The sequence below is a fragment of the Cyprinodon variegatus genome, unplaced genomic scaffold, assembly GCF_000732505.1.
Source record: "Cyprinodon variegatus isolate N-32 unplaced genomic scaffold, C_variegatus-1.0 Scaffold109, whole genome shotgun sequence".
In the NCBI taxonomy this organism is placed as follows: domain Eukaryota; kingdom Metazoa; phylum Chordata; class Actinopteri; order Cyprinodontiformes; family Cyprinodontidae; genus Cyprinodon; species Cyprinodon variegatus.
In genome coordinates this window covers 684787-699406 of record NW_015150562.1, presented here as the reverse complement: position 1 = coordinate 699406, position 14620 = coordinate 684787, and the positions used below count along the sequence as shown (strand labels likewise).

Genomic DNA, 14620 nt, shown 5'->3' with positions numbered 1-14620 from the left:
AATTATATTAAATTAAAAGGGATTTTAATATTGTCACAGAATATGCCTGGACAAAATATTCTTATCAGTTTTACCTCCTTTTTCTCCCCTCTAGAACCCATCATTAAGCCTGTAAAGCACAAGCAGTTCACCCTGATGGAGCAGGAGTTACCTGCCACTGTTTATGACATGGAGTGAGTATCAGACTTTGGCAGAATCCTCTTCAGCTCAGACTAAATGATTAAAAATGCAGCAGAGTGATATGCATCACTTTTGAGCTCTCTCATCCTTTTCGTCCACACAGGTTTCTTGCAGATCTGATGGATGGCACCGAGCTGATCCGTAATGTCACCCTCTGTGGTCACCTCCACCATGGCAAGGTTAGCTTAGCTGCAGCTTTGTCGCTGAACCTGGCTCTCTCCTGTAATGTAATACTCTGGGCTCAGGTCACTGGCTTTTAAATCAAGAAACGTTTGAAATGGATAAAAAACATAAATGAAATAAAAGTGATGGTATTTTCTTTATTTTGCTTCACTGTAAAAAAAAAAAAAAAATGTAGCGTAAGACATTAGATTTCAGTCATTTCTAGATCCTGATGTGTAAAAAAAAAGTATTTTATAAAGTAGTATATAAAAAGTATTTTCTATACTTTATTGCTATTGCCCTTTTCATCGTTTTTATTACTTCTTTCTTTTCCTGCATATTATTACAAAAACATTGATTTCCATAGTGAAATATCATATTTGATTTTATTTTAATTGGCAGCAGGCTTTTGGCTAGGGATATTTCATAGGGTGAACACCTTGGTGTATGACACCTTCAGGCCTTGTGCGGCATAGAGGGGTCTTGCGTTATCCTCCCACCAAAAAAACTAGAAATTTAGACTCTGAAAGGCTATTTCCTGCATTTTGAGGAGGAATATAGCTAACCATTTGTCTTTGTTAAAACACTTCTTTTTTCCTGATTATGGGAAGCATGTGTGCTTGACTAGAGGTGGAGATTTTATATGGAAGACATGAGATCATTTTCAGGCACAATATTATGTTTCATAGGTTAATTCAAACAATCAGAAAGTGTACCAGTAATTCTCCGTTCACAGCGCAATTTGAGCAGCCAAAAAGCATCTGCTGCTTCATTTTTGATGCCTGTACACATTAAGGTCATCAGAGATGCTCCTGAAGCGCAGCCATTAAAGTGAGTCCAGGTGCATCTGAGGCTTCTGCTGCTCCTGTGTTCAATGGCAGAAAGTGGCTTTGCTATATTTGCTGTGATAAGCTGGTAAATAGCAGTTGAAATATATTTTTGTAAGAAAGTCCAACTCTAAACATCGTCTGTGCAGTCTGTTTATGTGCAGTCTGTTTATCAAGATTATGATCCTGCCTTCCAATATTTTGCTGTCTAATGATATTTAATTGTTTCATATCATTATAATCATTCATAATAATATAACCATGTCATGTTTTGATTAAATCATGTAGCCCAATGCTAACTATTTGTAGAAGGCTTGACTGTAGAATAAATTCCCCTTAACAAGTGATTTTCTTTCTCTCAGACTTGTTTCGTTGACTGTCTGATTGAGCAAACCCACCCTGAAATCAGAAAGAGGGATGATGTTGATGTAAGTTTTCTCTACTTCCGTTTTAAAACCTTTTAATCGTCGGAATCAACTGCAACCAAACTTGGTTTTGATCTGTTTTCCAGCTCCGGTACACAGACATCCTTTTCACAGAGCAGGAGGTGAGTTTTTCTTTCTGATTTGAGTTGAATTAATCTAACATTATTTCTTGAATTATGTCAGTTTATTTCTGAAAGATAACTTGGTGCCTCCTCCTTTATTCTGATGTGTTTTAATCAGAGAGGGGTAGGCATCAAAAGCACTCCAGTCACCATGGTCCTGCCTGACTCCAGAGGGAAATCATACCTTTTCAACATCATGGATACACCAGGTCTTGGAAATTAGCCCAACATGTTGATTAGGATAAAATATTTATTTTAATCCTGAAGAAACAAAACATTGACATTAGGTTTTGTGTCCTTCAAAAGGCCATGTAAACTTCTCTGATGAGGTCACATCCAGCATGAGGATCTCGGATGGAGTCGTCCTCTTCATCGATGCAGCAGAAGGAGTGGGTTACCTTTTTTGTTTTTTTAGGTTATCCATATATTTTAGATTTCCTTTTGTAGAATATAGAACTCAATCTCCTCCTCCTCTGTCTGCCCAGGTGATGCTGAACACAGAGCGTCTGATTAAACACGCGGTCCAGGAGCGCATGGCCATCACCATCTGCATCAACAAGGTGGACCGACTCATCGTTGAGCTAAAGCTGCCGCCCACAGATGCTTATTATAAACTTCGACACATTGTGGATGAGGTCAACGGTTTGCTCAGGTAATCCTGTTCAGACATTATGTTTTGCTCTGCTGTCTTTTGATTAGGAGAGTAAGTTACCCATTTCAGTTTTTGCGACCTTCTCATCCCTCTTTTTAAATTTTTTTAGCACATACTCCACAGATGAGAACTTGGTGGTGTCTCCTCTCCTCGGGAATGTGTGCTTCGCCAGCTCTCAATACCACATCTGTTTCACCCTGGGTTCCTTTGCCAAGATCTACTCAGACACCTACGGTGAGATCTGCTCAGCAGTGAACAGGCAGAGCTGAAAAAACAAAAAGCATTTCACTCTTCACATTATTCTTCTGCTTGCTCTGTTGGGCTGAAACAATCAGATTAATCATGATCAATCCCATGTAACTGGAGTATAGAGACTCTAAAACCTGCTTTAGCTGACAGGGCTACCCTATTAGAGCAGAAACTATACTAACATTGTAAGAAAATATATTAGTATTTTGCATTTAAGATAAAAAAAAAAATTATCATTTTTAATCTGTCAGTATGCTGTCAAGGAAAGGTTTTAGTTTCATCTGGTTTACTTCTGTAAAAATCTTCTTTAAGAAACATTTTGATTGATTAATCAAAAAAATAATCAACAGATTAATTGATTGGCCAAATAATTGGTAGTTACAGCCCTATTGCTCTGTTTTCTTAAATTATTGGGTTTCAGGTTATCCCTAATATTTGAATATTAAGCAAAAAAAAAAACAAACAAATACACTGATTAAACACAAAATGCAGTTTTGAATGATAAAAATAAATAAAATTAAGTTGAAATCGTGGTTTTACTTTAACATCACTTATAATCTGAGCTAAGATTGAAATTCTCTCCCTCAAGACTGAATACTACCTGAACTGTAGACATAAGAATTCACTCAATGTTTGACATCATGAAGTAGTAGTGATAATATAAAAAAAAAAATAAAAAAAATATATATATATATATATATATATATATATTAGTCTAAGAATGTTTAAAAATGGCTCAAACTTCATTGTAATCCATCAGTTTAGAAAGTAGAAACTGTGGAGAAATGTCCTTGCCTGCAAAAATTGCTCCAACATTTCATCAATTTATTCACCCAGGAGGTCAGATAAGAATCCAGAACATCTAAAGCTCTGCTGGTATCACTTCTCTTAGTTTAGTTCAGTTCTTATGAGTCAGAAAAAGAGAGAGAAGTGACAGGAATAATAAATATTAAAGCAAGATGAAAAGATGAAAACCAAAAGAAGAGAAAGATCGGTTCAGTTTTCCTAAAAAAAACTAGGATGATCCTGGGAAAGTCATGGGAAACGGTTATATTGAATTTTACAGCAAGGTGTACTCACCCATTACACCTGCTGCTAAACAAACCCAGCATCGTACCAAAAGACAAAGATGCTGGTGATCCAGGATTGGGGCGATTTCCTAAATATTATCCAAAAAGGATCTAAAAGACACATGTAGGTCCACCACTAGATTAGGATTAGAACAGGTACGGATCAGTTTTAAATACTCTGTCATTCAAATAATCCTCAGGGATTATTAATTATAATGGAATTGAACCGTTAACTGGAGTGTTACACACTCAAACATGCAAACTGCTGAAAGAATAACCCAGTGAGAGCAGTAATTAATCCAGAGCGGTACAAAAAATGTCATTTTCCATTTAGAGAGGAAAGATCTTTTTGAATATGCTCTATGCAGAACTCAAATGGCATAGTCTATTTTAACTGTTGAGAGTAAAGAATATTTGTTAAGCAGTTCTTAAATTAAGGAGTTTAAAATTTGGGATTTTTTGTTGTTAATTTTTTTTATTCTGGGTTTACAGAATATTGAATTTCTGCTTGATCGTTTCCCAGCAGGTTGAGATCTGGTTTTGCTTTTTTAAAACAAAATGTGTTCAATGAAAACTATATGTGAGACTTCTTCAGTTCCCAGCTGATGACGATTGACTGAAAGAGTAATGACCTGGCTCGGCCCAAGCAGCCCAACTGATTGTTTTTTTTTAGTTCAAGTTTATTTTCATAAAATATTTAGTTGTTCAGGAGATGCTGTTGCTGTAGATTGAAAACAAAATAAGGGTAAAAAAACACAACCTTGATGGATCCCTGTGTTTAAAACATGAATAAGTGGGAAGCATTTTGATCCCAAACAGCCCCTGGTTGGATCAAAGCTGAATCAAAGCATTCATGCGCAGAGTTGGTTAAAATCACAGTGATGTAAAACATGAACCAGCAAATGTTTAATCACTTTTGTTGCCAAAGGGTGACGCAAACAGTTCTTTGGGTGAGGTTGCCATTACTTTTTGACATGTTTTTTATTACTAAAGGAAATAAAGATTTGATAACATCATGTTGCGTTAACTCAGGTAACCTTTGTATTGCATTTTAGTTTGATAATCATAAACATTTAGGTTCAAGAAAAAAGCAAAAACAGAAGAACTTCACATGCCTCTGTTCTGAACCCTTTAACCAGATAATTTTGCCTCCACGTGTGGAAATGAAAGCTTAGTTCATTTATGTTGTACATTCTTTCTGTAGAGGTCAAGGGTCAGGTTTTTTGGGTTTTTTTGAGGTGTAGAGATAAAGTGAAATCTGTGAGAAGCGACTAACTCCTGTCTCATTCATCTGTTTGTAGGTGATATAAACTATAATGAGTTTGCAAAGCGGCTCTGGGGAGACATCTATTTCAACCCCAAAACGTGAGTATCCTGTTTCTGTTGAAAAACATGTGAAGCTGTTCTCTTCATGGTTTGTCTTTGTTCTCTGTTTAGTCGTAAGTTCACAAAGAAAGCTCCTACTAGTAACTCCCAGCGCAGCTTTGTTGAGTTTATCCTGGAGCCTCTTTACAAGATTCTCTCACAGGTTAGAGCTGGCTTTTTTTTAATGAACATTACCAGCTTTGTACTCAGTTCAAGCTTTTTAAGTCTGTGTAATGCTGTCTATGTCCAGGTGGTTGGGGATGTGGACACAACCCTGCCTCGAGTTTTGGATGAGCTCGGTATCCATCTCACTAAAGAGGAGCTGAAGCTGAACATTAGACCGCTGCTTCGGCTCGTCTGTAACCGCTTCTTCGGAGAGTTCACTGGTGCGCTTTGAAATCTTTACTTTGTTCTACATTTGGAAATTGATTAAAGTATTTTCAGGTCTTCATATGTATCTACATAAAGAGAAAAAAGTGGGAACTTAAAGACTAATAGCTGTTCTAATTTTATCCATCATCCATCCATCTGGAATTGTTTATTTTCTCTGCAGGTTTTGTGGACATGTGCGTGCAACACATCCCTTCACCACAAGAGGGTGCTAAAATAAAGATAGAGCACACATACACTGGAGGCCTTGACTCAGACTTAGGAGAGGCCATGGCAGAATGCGATCCAGATGTGAGTAATGTAATGTTTTGATGAGATGAACTAGATTCTCCTAATGGAAAAATCTGCTTTTTATGCAAGAAAATCATAAAATAAGAGTCAGGTTCTTCTTACTTTGTGATTTTCTCCTTCTGATTGTCTTCCTCAGGGTCCTTTGATGTGCCACACCACTAAGATGTACAGCACAGAGGATGGGGTCCAGTTCCACGCGTTCGGCAGGGTTCTGAGCGGCACCATTCAGGCAGGTCAGCCAGTAAAAGTGCTGGGAGAGAACTACACGCTGGACGACGAGGAAGATTCTCAGATCTGCACCGTGGGTCGTCTTTGGATTTCTGTCGCCAGGTAAACTTCTGATTTTTACTTTTTTTTAATGGTCCGAGGTCATAGGTTGTTGGGTCAATTTACAGCCTCTAACGTTACTACAGATACCAAATCGAAGTGAATCGAGTTCCTGCAGGAAACTGGGTTCTGATTGAGGGCTGTGACCAGCCCATCGTGAAGACGGCCACCATCACAGAGCCGCGAGGCAACGAGGAGGCAAGGCATCAGAGAGAAATGTTTCTAAGATGTTAAGAACTATAAATCACATTAAAATCTTCTCCTTCAGGCTCAGATTTTTAGGCCACTGAAGTTCAACACGGCCTCTGTTATCAAGATCGCTGTGGAGCCCGTCAACCCGTCTGAGCTGCCGAAAATGTTGGACGGCCTGAGAAAGGTTAACAAGAGCTACCCATCTCTAACCACAAAGGTAGGCTTGAGTACGGACGAAGTTTATTTTTATATTTAGTTTCATGTTTTTTTTGGAGCTGATTAATGAGTTGATTATGTTTCAGGTGGAGGAGTCGGGAGAACATGTCATCTTAGGGACGGGAGAGCTTTACCTGGATTGTGTCATGCACGATTTGAGGAAGATGTACTCAGAGATTGACATTAAAGTGAGTAAAAGTGCCTTTCCTAATTATCTAGCTACAAAAATTGAATTGGGGACAAAAGGTGCTTAATCTCAATATATTTAACGATCAATAAAAAGGTCATTTATTGCAGCACTTCAATAGAAACTAAAGTTTAAAGCTGAAAAAAGCAATATATTTTTTAAAATTCTATAAGATATAATTATAATTGTCCTATTACCATGTTATAACCTACACAAAACTGTACCTTTTTAGACTTCTGCCTGTCCTTTACAAGGACAATCTTTAAAAGCAAATTTCTTAAGATGCTTGTTTTATTACAGAATGCTGTATCTAAGGATTTTAATGGAAAGTAGAGTGGAAGAAAAAAAAAAGAACAACTATAATAAATAAGTGTGAGAATAACAAACCAAACCCCATTTCATAGTCTGAATGAAGTTCTCAGGGTGTAACCAGCAGCTGGAATTCGCTTTGAGTCCCACCGCTCTCGGAAGTTTCCAGGACGAGCTACAAACAAGCAAAGGCGACAAAGTTGGAAACATGGAGGACATAACTTCCCTGTTTATTAGTGATCAAACAGTACATTTAGCTTTTTCTCTAGAAACAAAGCTTCCAGAGTCTGCAGAAAAACTCTGGAGTTCTGCAGTGAGTATTTAGTCAGCCGTGTCCTCTGTCTTTGATCAAGTCCAGAATTATCACATCAAGCACCTCAGCCTTGCCTCTGCTGACAAGCTTCATGGACTTGATTCATTTTCCAGCATCACTTGGCAGCTGCCCACACTATCATCAGTACCATTACCTGCCCTGTTGGTCATGATATTGGTGTGCTTGATTGGACAGCAAACTGCCTCGACCTGAACCTCATATCGAGAAGCTGCTCATTACTGTTCACAGAGAAGATGAGACCAGATGCAGATGAGCTATAGCCCAAAATGAAAGCAACCTTAACATCTCAGTAGAACCAGAGGCTGATTGCATCAAGCTGCTGCACTGCTGTAGGAATGAATGCCAAAGATGAGTTAGGCTGCAGTAGGAGTCTGTTTAAGGTTCCAGCTGCAGCTTACTGAATCCAAATGCATGAACAAGCCTTTTAGTACGGCCCTTCCTGTATTCATGGAAGTTATGATTATTCCTAGATCTAAAACTAGAGTGGAAAAAACATCAAACCCAGGCTGCAAGTAGAACACAGCTGGAGGTCAGCCGGTTTTAAATATTTGGTAAATATGCAAATAAACATGTGGAATTAGCTACTTCGGAAAAATGTATAATTCATAAACAAAATGACTAAACAGGGGTCAAACATATCAATTTCATCATAACTGTGATCAATTGTGAAATAGTTTTGTTTTTGCTGATGCAGTTTGCATTTACTAATAACTTTCTGCCATTTGTTTCTACAGGTCGCTGACCCTGTGGTCACTTTCTGTGAAACAGTTGTTGAGACGTCGTCTCTTAAGTGCTTTGCTGAGACCCCAAACAAAAAGTAAGCATTTTACTCTCATTTTATCAGATCATGTTCATACATAATGGCACCTTACTGGATAATTATTGCTGCTACTCCTATTATTTTGTGTTACTTTTTAAAGTAACCTGCATTGCCCACTCTAAGTGTTTGATGGATCTATGTGATTTGGTTTGCAGGAATAAGATCACCATGATCGCCGAACCTCTGGAGAAGGGGCTCGCCGAGGACATTGAGAATGAAGTGGTGCAGATCACGTGGAACAGGTACGCCGCTGAAGACTCATACTTGCGCCTAATTGTCTTGTTCAGTAGTTGGGTGATATAAGGCTCCTTTCATGTCCGATGTGCTCGTTTTGCTTTGATGTCAGCTTAATTGTTTCTGCACATTTCTGACCATTTATTCTCATTTCATCCTAACGCTGGAATTAATGAGCAGCCATTGAAAAATGAGGTTCTGTAGAAAAACTGTAGAAAAAATAAAATGAGGAATATTGGAGCATGGATATTAAATATTTAAGAGTGGTTTGTTGGAAATGTTATTCGCTGCAGAGTAGCTGTCTTTGTTTCATATAAATGCTCCTATTAACTTACCTCACCTTTGCTTATTGATTGATTCTCCCTTTAATTAAATTGTGCACTAAAAGCATGCATGCACTTCCCTGTTCATCTTGTATGAAGCGCTTGCTTCATTACATATTTTGCTTAAGTGAGGCTTCCTCTCTGTGAGGCCATCTGGTCCTAGATGTGCCAGGGTAAAATAGCAAGGCTGCAAACTTCACATAGCTCTCTTCCATTAACCTCCCCGGCTCCCCCTAAATAAAGCAATCTTGTTAATGTTCCAGTTGACACACTGTGCTCCCACACCCCCACCCCTCAACCAATAACTGTTCTGTTATTTCATGGCAGGAAGAAGCTGGGAGAGTTTTTCCAGACAAAGTATGACTGGGATCTGCTGGCTGCCAGGTCCATCTGGGCCTTTGGACCGGACACAACAGGACCCAATATTCTTGTGGATGACACCCTTCCTTCAGAGGCAAGTCTAATAAAAACTATAACATTTTTTGCATGGCTGATTGTTGTATTTTTTTTTGTTTTATTTTTTATTTTTCTTAAAGGCTGATAAGATGAATAATTATAATCTTTATTAGCTCAACTATGAATAAATCCCAAAAAAGTAAAAAAAAAAAAAAAGACAATCCACTGGACTTTGTTTCCAAGTTTGAAGACGTTTCGCTTCCCGTCCAGGAAGCTTTTTCCAATTCAAAAAGTTCGAGGCTTCATAGAGTGGACCAAATAAAAAGCATTTTTTTGATTTGGTCCACTCTCTAAAGCCTCGAAATCAACGCTATTTCTGACATTTTGAAGTGAAAACGCTTTCTGGATGGGAAGCGAAACCTCTTCAAACTTGGAAACAAAGTCCAATGGATTGGTTTTTTTTTTACTTTTTGGGAATGACTATGACCTGGATGACTGAGAATCTTCACCAGCATACAACTATGAATAAAAGCATCCTAAAGCAATTAAACTGTTTTAAGGGTCATTAAGTCCTTATTTTTTTTATACATGTAGATAAATTATTCTAAAATTTAAGTCATTTTTTACCGTATTATCTACCTTTAGATAGATCATTTAGAACCTGTCTGAATGTTTGATCTGGTTGATTTGTCTCTATAAAATGCCTTTAGATGACGAGCTGTGAATTGGCGCTATATAAATAAACTGAACTGAAATTTAATTGAATTTTAAACCAAAATATTTTTTTTATTGATATCACTATTTTCATTTGACATTTATTAATTATAAAACTATTACGTTTTGTAATTCCTCTACTTCTATGATTGCAAATGGACTAGTTTACTGGATGCATTGGAGTATTCTGCTCTGGTAATAAAACAGAATGGCATTTTTTGTGACGGTTTTGGACCGTAAGCTAATAATAAGATGGACTCTGGTTGTCGTCATTTTATCAGATATAGGTGTTAGGAGCTATTTTTACTCTGGAATCATTTGAGCTTAGATTTTTAAATGTTTATTTCCATCCGATTGTTTGTCTTTCTCTTTTTCCATGTCCGTTACCATGCTATCATTGTCCATTTTATGCTATCAATCCATCTATTTTTATTATTTCTCTTGTTTTTTATCTTTCAAATATGTTCAGGAATCTATTTGTTTGTTTGCCTGTCTGTCCCATCATCCATCCATGTGTCCTTCTGTTTGGACATTTTCCCTCATTAATTTTACTCTTTTAAAGTATCCAAATTAAACTGAAGTTTTTATACATATTAATGATGAGTAGAAACAGATGAATTCTGAAGATTTGGTTGTGAAAAAGCATGAAATGTTACCATTACTTGAAATGTATTGATATAAATTGGTTAAATATTGAAATCATACTTTTTACTTGTCTTTGAAAATAACAATGATCTGATTATTGTTTGGTTCAATCAGAGAATCTCATAGCTTGTGTGTTTTTTCTGCAGGTGGACAAAGCATTGCTTGGTTCAGTCAAAGACAGCATCGTTCAAGGCTTCCAGTGGGGCACCAGGGAGGGTCCTCTTTGTGATGAACGTAAGTGGTCCCTTAAGTATCAGGACTTTTCTTCTCAACATAAGTTCGGCCATCTGTAGAGATTTTATTTCTGCCAGATTTACCTTATATATTACTTTGTTTTTTTGCTTCTTTCAGCTATTAGAAATGTCAAGTTTAAGATCCTGGATGCCGTCATCGCTCAGGAGCCTCTCCACAGAGGAGGAGGTCAGGTTATCCCCACAGCCAGGAGAGTGGTGTACTCTGCCTTTCTCATGGTGAGACCCTTTCTGATTAGTTCTTCCTCTAATATGATTTGAACCAAAATCTGTTTTTCTGTCAGGATTTAGACTTTTCCTTCCCACCTTTTTTGCTCATACCTGTCATCAATCCCATCAGCATTTCTTTATAAATATGCACTAATCTTTCTCAAGTTCTTTTTGTTTTCTTTAATCAGTGAAAAAATCTTATATTTCAGGCCACTCCAAGGTTAATGGAGCCATATTACTTTGTAGAGGTGCAGGCTCCAGCTGATTGTGTGTCTGCCGTCTACACAGTGCTGGCTAGAAGGAGGTTCGTCTGCATGCGAGCACAAAACATTTAATCAGAACGCTCAGTCTTTTTTTTTCTTCTCTTCTTTGAAATAACCTGCTATGTTTGCCATCTATCAGGGGCCATGTTACCCAGGATGCACCCATCCCCGGCTCTCCTCTCTACACCATCAAGGCTTTTATCCCAGCCATAGACTCCTTTGGCTTCGAGACCGACCTTCGCACCCATACGCAGGGTCAGGCCTTCGCTCTCTCTGTCTTCCACCACTGGCAGGTAAGATTTATGGACACAAACATGCAGGCAGTACCTGCCCTTAGAGGATTAAATGACTTAGTGTTTGTCTGCTAAAAATAAAAGTGCAACAGGGAAAAATGAGCCGGGTTTATAATTGGTCAATTTTAAGTGTGTGATTATTTTTAGTTTGGTAAAACTACTAAAATAAATGTTGATGGTTGTGGGTCTGTGCTTTGAGCATAAATGATATAATTGTAATAAGAATTAGAGGAATGAAGTGCTATAAATGACTACATGAAGCTTCCTATCCTACATCACCGCCTGTTTTTCATCTGTCAGTTTGTCTCTTCTTTATCTTGTCCAGATATTATTCCAGTGCTATTGTTCAGCAATGCTTTTTTGTTTTTCAATTTGTCCCTCCATCTGTCCATCCTATATAACTTCATCCATTAATCCATCTTTGCACTTGTCTGGTGCTTCTGCACATTAATTTGTCCTTTTTTTTTTCCATTTATACAATTCTGTCTATATGTATCAATCTGTGCAAGTTCATCCTATTTTTCACCCATGCATTTATGCACCCCTCCATTCATTCATCCATTGATCCAAACCTCTCCTTCTCACATTTATCATCTGCACATTTTCCCACCAACTCATCTGTAAGTACATCTGATATCCATCCTTTCCTTCCCCAGTCCATCCATCTTTCTTCCATCCATTCACCAAACCATCCATTATACTTAGATCCCTGCTTCTTGCATCCATTCACTGTTTATTGCAGGTTAATATTGAGAGCCTGAGGTCAGTAGAAATATCTGCATCTATTGTCTTCTATGTCAGACACAGACTGTTTTCAAAGTCTGGAAAGTTTTGGAGGAGCCTCTCCTGCTCCATAGGGACCGGCGTTGTGCACACGTCCATCGCTTTTCTTACTCTGCTTTAGATCCCGAGTACAGCAGAGTGTGAAGTCATTACTTTTGGAGTTTTATGTGGCTGTCTGTGTCTGTCTGCTCTTATCTGACATGTGTTTGCGTCTGCACTCTGCAGAGCTGTGTCAGTGAAAATTACCTCCACTTAGGCTAGATTAATACTTCAGTGCAAAGTCATTAATCTGTGGACAAAACAGGAGTGGAAACATTTCAGGTTTCATCATCCCAACTAATGCTTTATCCCCTTCAGGTGAAAATGAAAGCATCTGACAAGACATCAGACATGAATTATTTATGTCAGACATGCGCTGGAGAATATATGCATCATTGTTACTTGAATTATATGAAGATGAGAAAAGAGAAACTGACAGATTTGGTTCTGCCTTAGCAGCTTCTTATTAAACAGGTTTTTTTCATTTCATTTCCTCTTGAGATGATAGGAACAGGTTTTCATTACGTGTCTTTATTAGTTTTTATCATTTATTTTACATGCAGAATGTTCCTGGCTCTCAGGAACATTTTGCAAGCAGCATGTATGGAGGAATGGCTTGATCCTGATTTAATCAACAGTTTCTCCTGCTTTAGGTTTAGGAAAGGAGAGATTCCTGAGAGCATATATTGATTCAGCTGCTCTAGATAACGAGAACAACAAAGAATCCCTTGAACTGCCTTGTTTGGCCCATTAACCTTAAGTGGCTGTACGTTGCCTCCCTCATTAGTTCTATCATGCATTGCCTTGCCAACAGCATAAAGTTGAGTTTCTGTCCTTGACGGCTCTCATCCATTTGTTGATTAGGCTTCAGCCTCTCCTTTGATTATGGTTTCCTCTTTTCCTCCGTTTAAAATCTCCCTCTAAGGCTCTGAAAGTCTCATTTATTCCTCCATATCCAATTCCTGTGAAAGTCTCCTCTTCATCTCCAGCTAAATGACAATGAATATCCCATACGTTCCATGAAGGTCAGGCTGCGAGCTGCTTAGGATAATGGATTTAGTGAATAATCTCAAACGTTCCTGTGTTCTTACTCAACCTGCTAACGTTGCATTGTTGCCATGTTGATCACCTTTGATAGAGTGACAATACTTACTCCTCCTTTTTTGCCATTAGGATGACTGATGCTCTCCTGAGTCAGGAAAAAATGTGACTGTTGAAAATGTTCACTCAGCTTGTTGGCTCTGAAGGTGTTGATTGTAAACGGCGCTTTCACTCACTGTCTGTTCTGATTCCTGTTAAAGATTGTTCCCGGTGACCCTCTGGACAAGAGCATCGTGATCCGGCCCCTAGAACCTCAGCCCGCACCTCACCTGGCCCGAGAGTTCATGATCAAGACCAGAAGACGCAAGGTGAGTCTTCTGCATACCTGTTTTTCATTTGACTTGAACGTCATCGATTATCAATTTTTTAAAACTAATATTCCTTATTTGTTGCTCTGCAGGGCCTGAGCGAAGATGTGAGCATCAGCAAGTTCTTCGACGATCCTATGTTGTTGGAGCTGGCAAAACAGGACGTGGTGCTTAATTATCCTATGTGAGAAGGTTGCCACAGCTGCAGATGTTTTTAACTGCAAATAACTGTGGGGATGATGGTAACAAAATGATCCAAACTTTTTTTTTATATATGTTTGCGCTCATTTCCTGTTGGGTTTTTATTTTTCATGTACAAAATTATGTTTTATAGCTCTCATCTTTGGGGGGGTTAAATAAACTAAAAAGTTAGATCTGATGTATGTTTCAATAAAAATGTTTCTAAATAAGAAAAAAAGCTTTTGTGTTGCTTGATTCACAAATGCAAAACCTACCGTAATTATCGGACTATAAGCCACGACTTTTTCCCCATTTTTCGACCTTGCGGCTGATATAACAATGCGGCTTATCTATGGACTTTTACAGCTAACGGCCACTAGGGTAATACCTGAATCTATGGATTTTACCATCCACCATGTTGATGTCACATTTGCTTCAACACACAAGTATGGTAGCCGCGAGCGCGGAGGTCCTCTGGAAGCAGACTTCTACCGCGAGTGGTACGAGACAGAACGACAGCGAGAAAGACGGACATTGCGAGTGCAAGACAGTTTGTGTTTAAACATAAAAAAACGTATAGTCCGTTGCGGCTTGTATATGTACAAGTCATGCAATTTAGCTTCTGCGGCTTATATTCAGGTGTGGCTTATAGTCCGAAAATTACGGTAAGTACGAAGGTTTTGCAGTCATTTTCTTTATTAAGGGAGAAATTCTCTCTAAACCAGCCCTGACTATAGGTTGCTGTCGTTAAATCAAGAATAA

At 38.3% G+C, this 14620-nt stretch overlaps 1 protein-coding gene across 2 annotated transcripts in view; it reads left to right on the top strand.

The window, feature by feature from the left end:
* eftud2 (elongation factor Tu GTP binding domain containing 2) overlaps window positions 1-14040 on the top strand; it is a 16884-nt gene extending 2844 nt beyond the window's left edge. Inside the window, exons 3-27 of one of the 2 annotated variants that reach the window (XM_015374862.1) lie at window positions 95-173; window positions 284-359; window positions 1532-1597; window positions 1681-1716; window positions 1835-1925; window positions 2023-2105; window positions 2202-2368; window positions 2478-2602; window positions 4989-5052; window positions 5125-5215; window positions 5303-5438; window positions 5606-5733; window positions 5870-6063; window positions 6147-6258; window positions 6329-6469; window positions 6555-6656; window positions 8033-8115; window positions 8274-8360; window positions 9003-9129; window positions 10577-10664; window positions 10782-10900; window positions 11101-11195; window positions 11294-11447; window positions 13571-13678; window positions 13771-14040. In XM_015374862.1, coding sequence (XP_015230348.1) covers window positions 95-173; window positions 284-359; window positions 1532-1597; window positions 1681-1716; window positions 1835-1925; window positions 2023-2105; window positions 2202-2368; window positions 2478-2602; window positions 4989-5052; window positions 5125-5215; window positions 5303-5438; window positions 5606-5733; window positions 5870-6063; window positions 6147-6258; window positions 6329-6469; window positions 6555-6656; window positions 8033-8115; window positions 8274-8360; window positions 9003-9129; window positions 10577-10664; window positions 10782-10900; window positions 11101-11195; window positions 11294-11447; window positions 13571-13678; window positions 13771-13866 — 2648 coding nt within the window. In that variant the 3' untranslated portion in view covers window positions 13867-14040. The remainder of the gene's footprint in view (window positions 1-94; window positions 174-283; window positions 360-1531; window positions 1598-1680; window positions 1717-1834; window positions 1926-2022; window positions 2106-2201; window positions 2369-2477; window positions 2603-4988; window positions 5053-5124; window positions 5216-5302; window positions 5439-5605; window positions 5734-5869; window positions 6064-6146; window positions 6259-6328; window positions 6470-6554; window positions 6657-8032; window positions 8116-8273; window positions 8361-9002; window positions 9130-10576; window positions 10665-10781; window positions 10901-11100; window positions 11196-11293; window positions 11448-13570; window positions 13679-13770) is intronic. The other variant, XM_015374861.1, reaches the window with a different exon arrangement.
* Window positions 14041-14620: the final 580 nt, after the last annotated feature.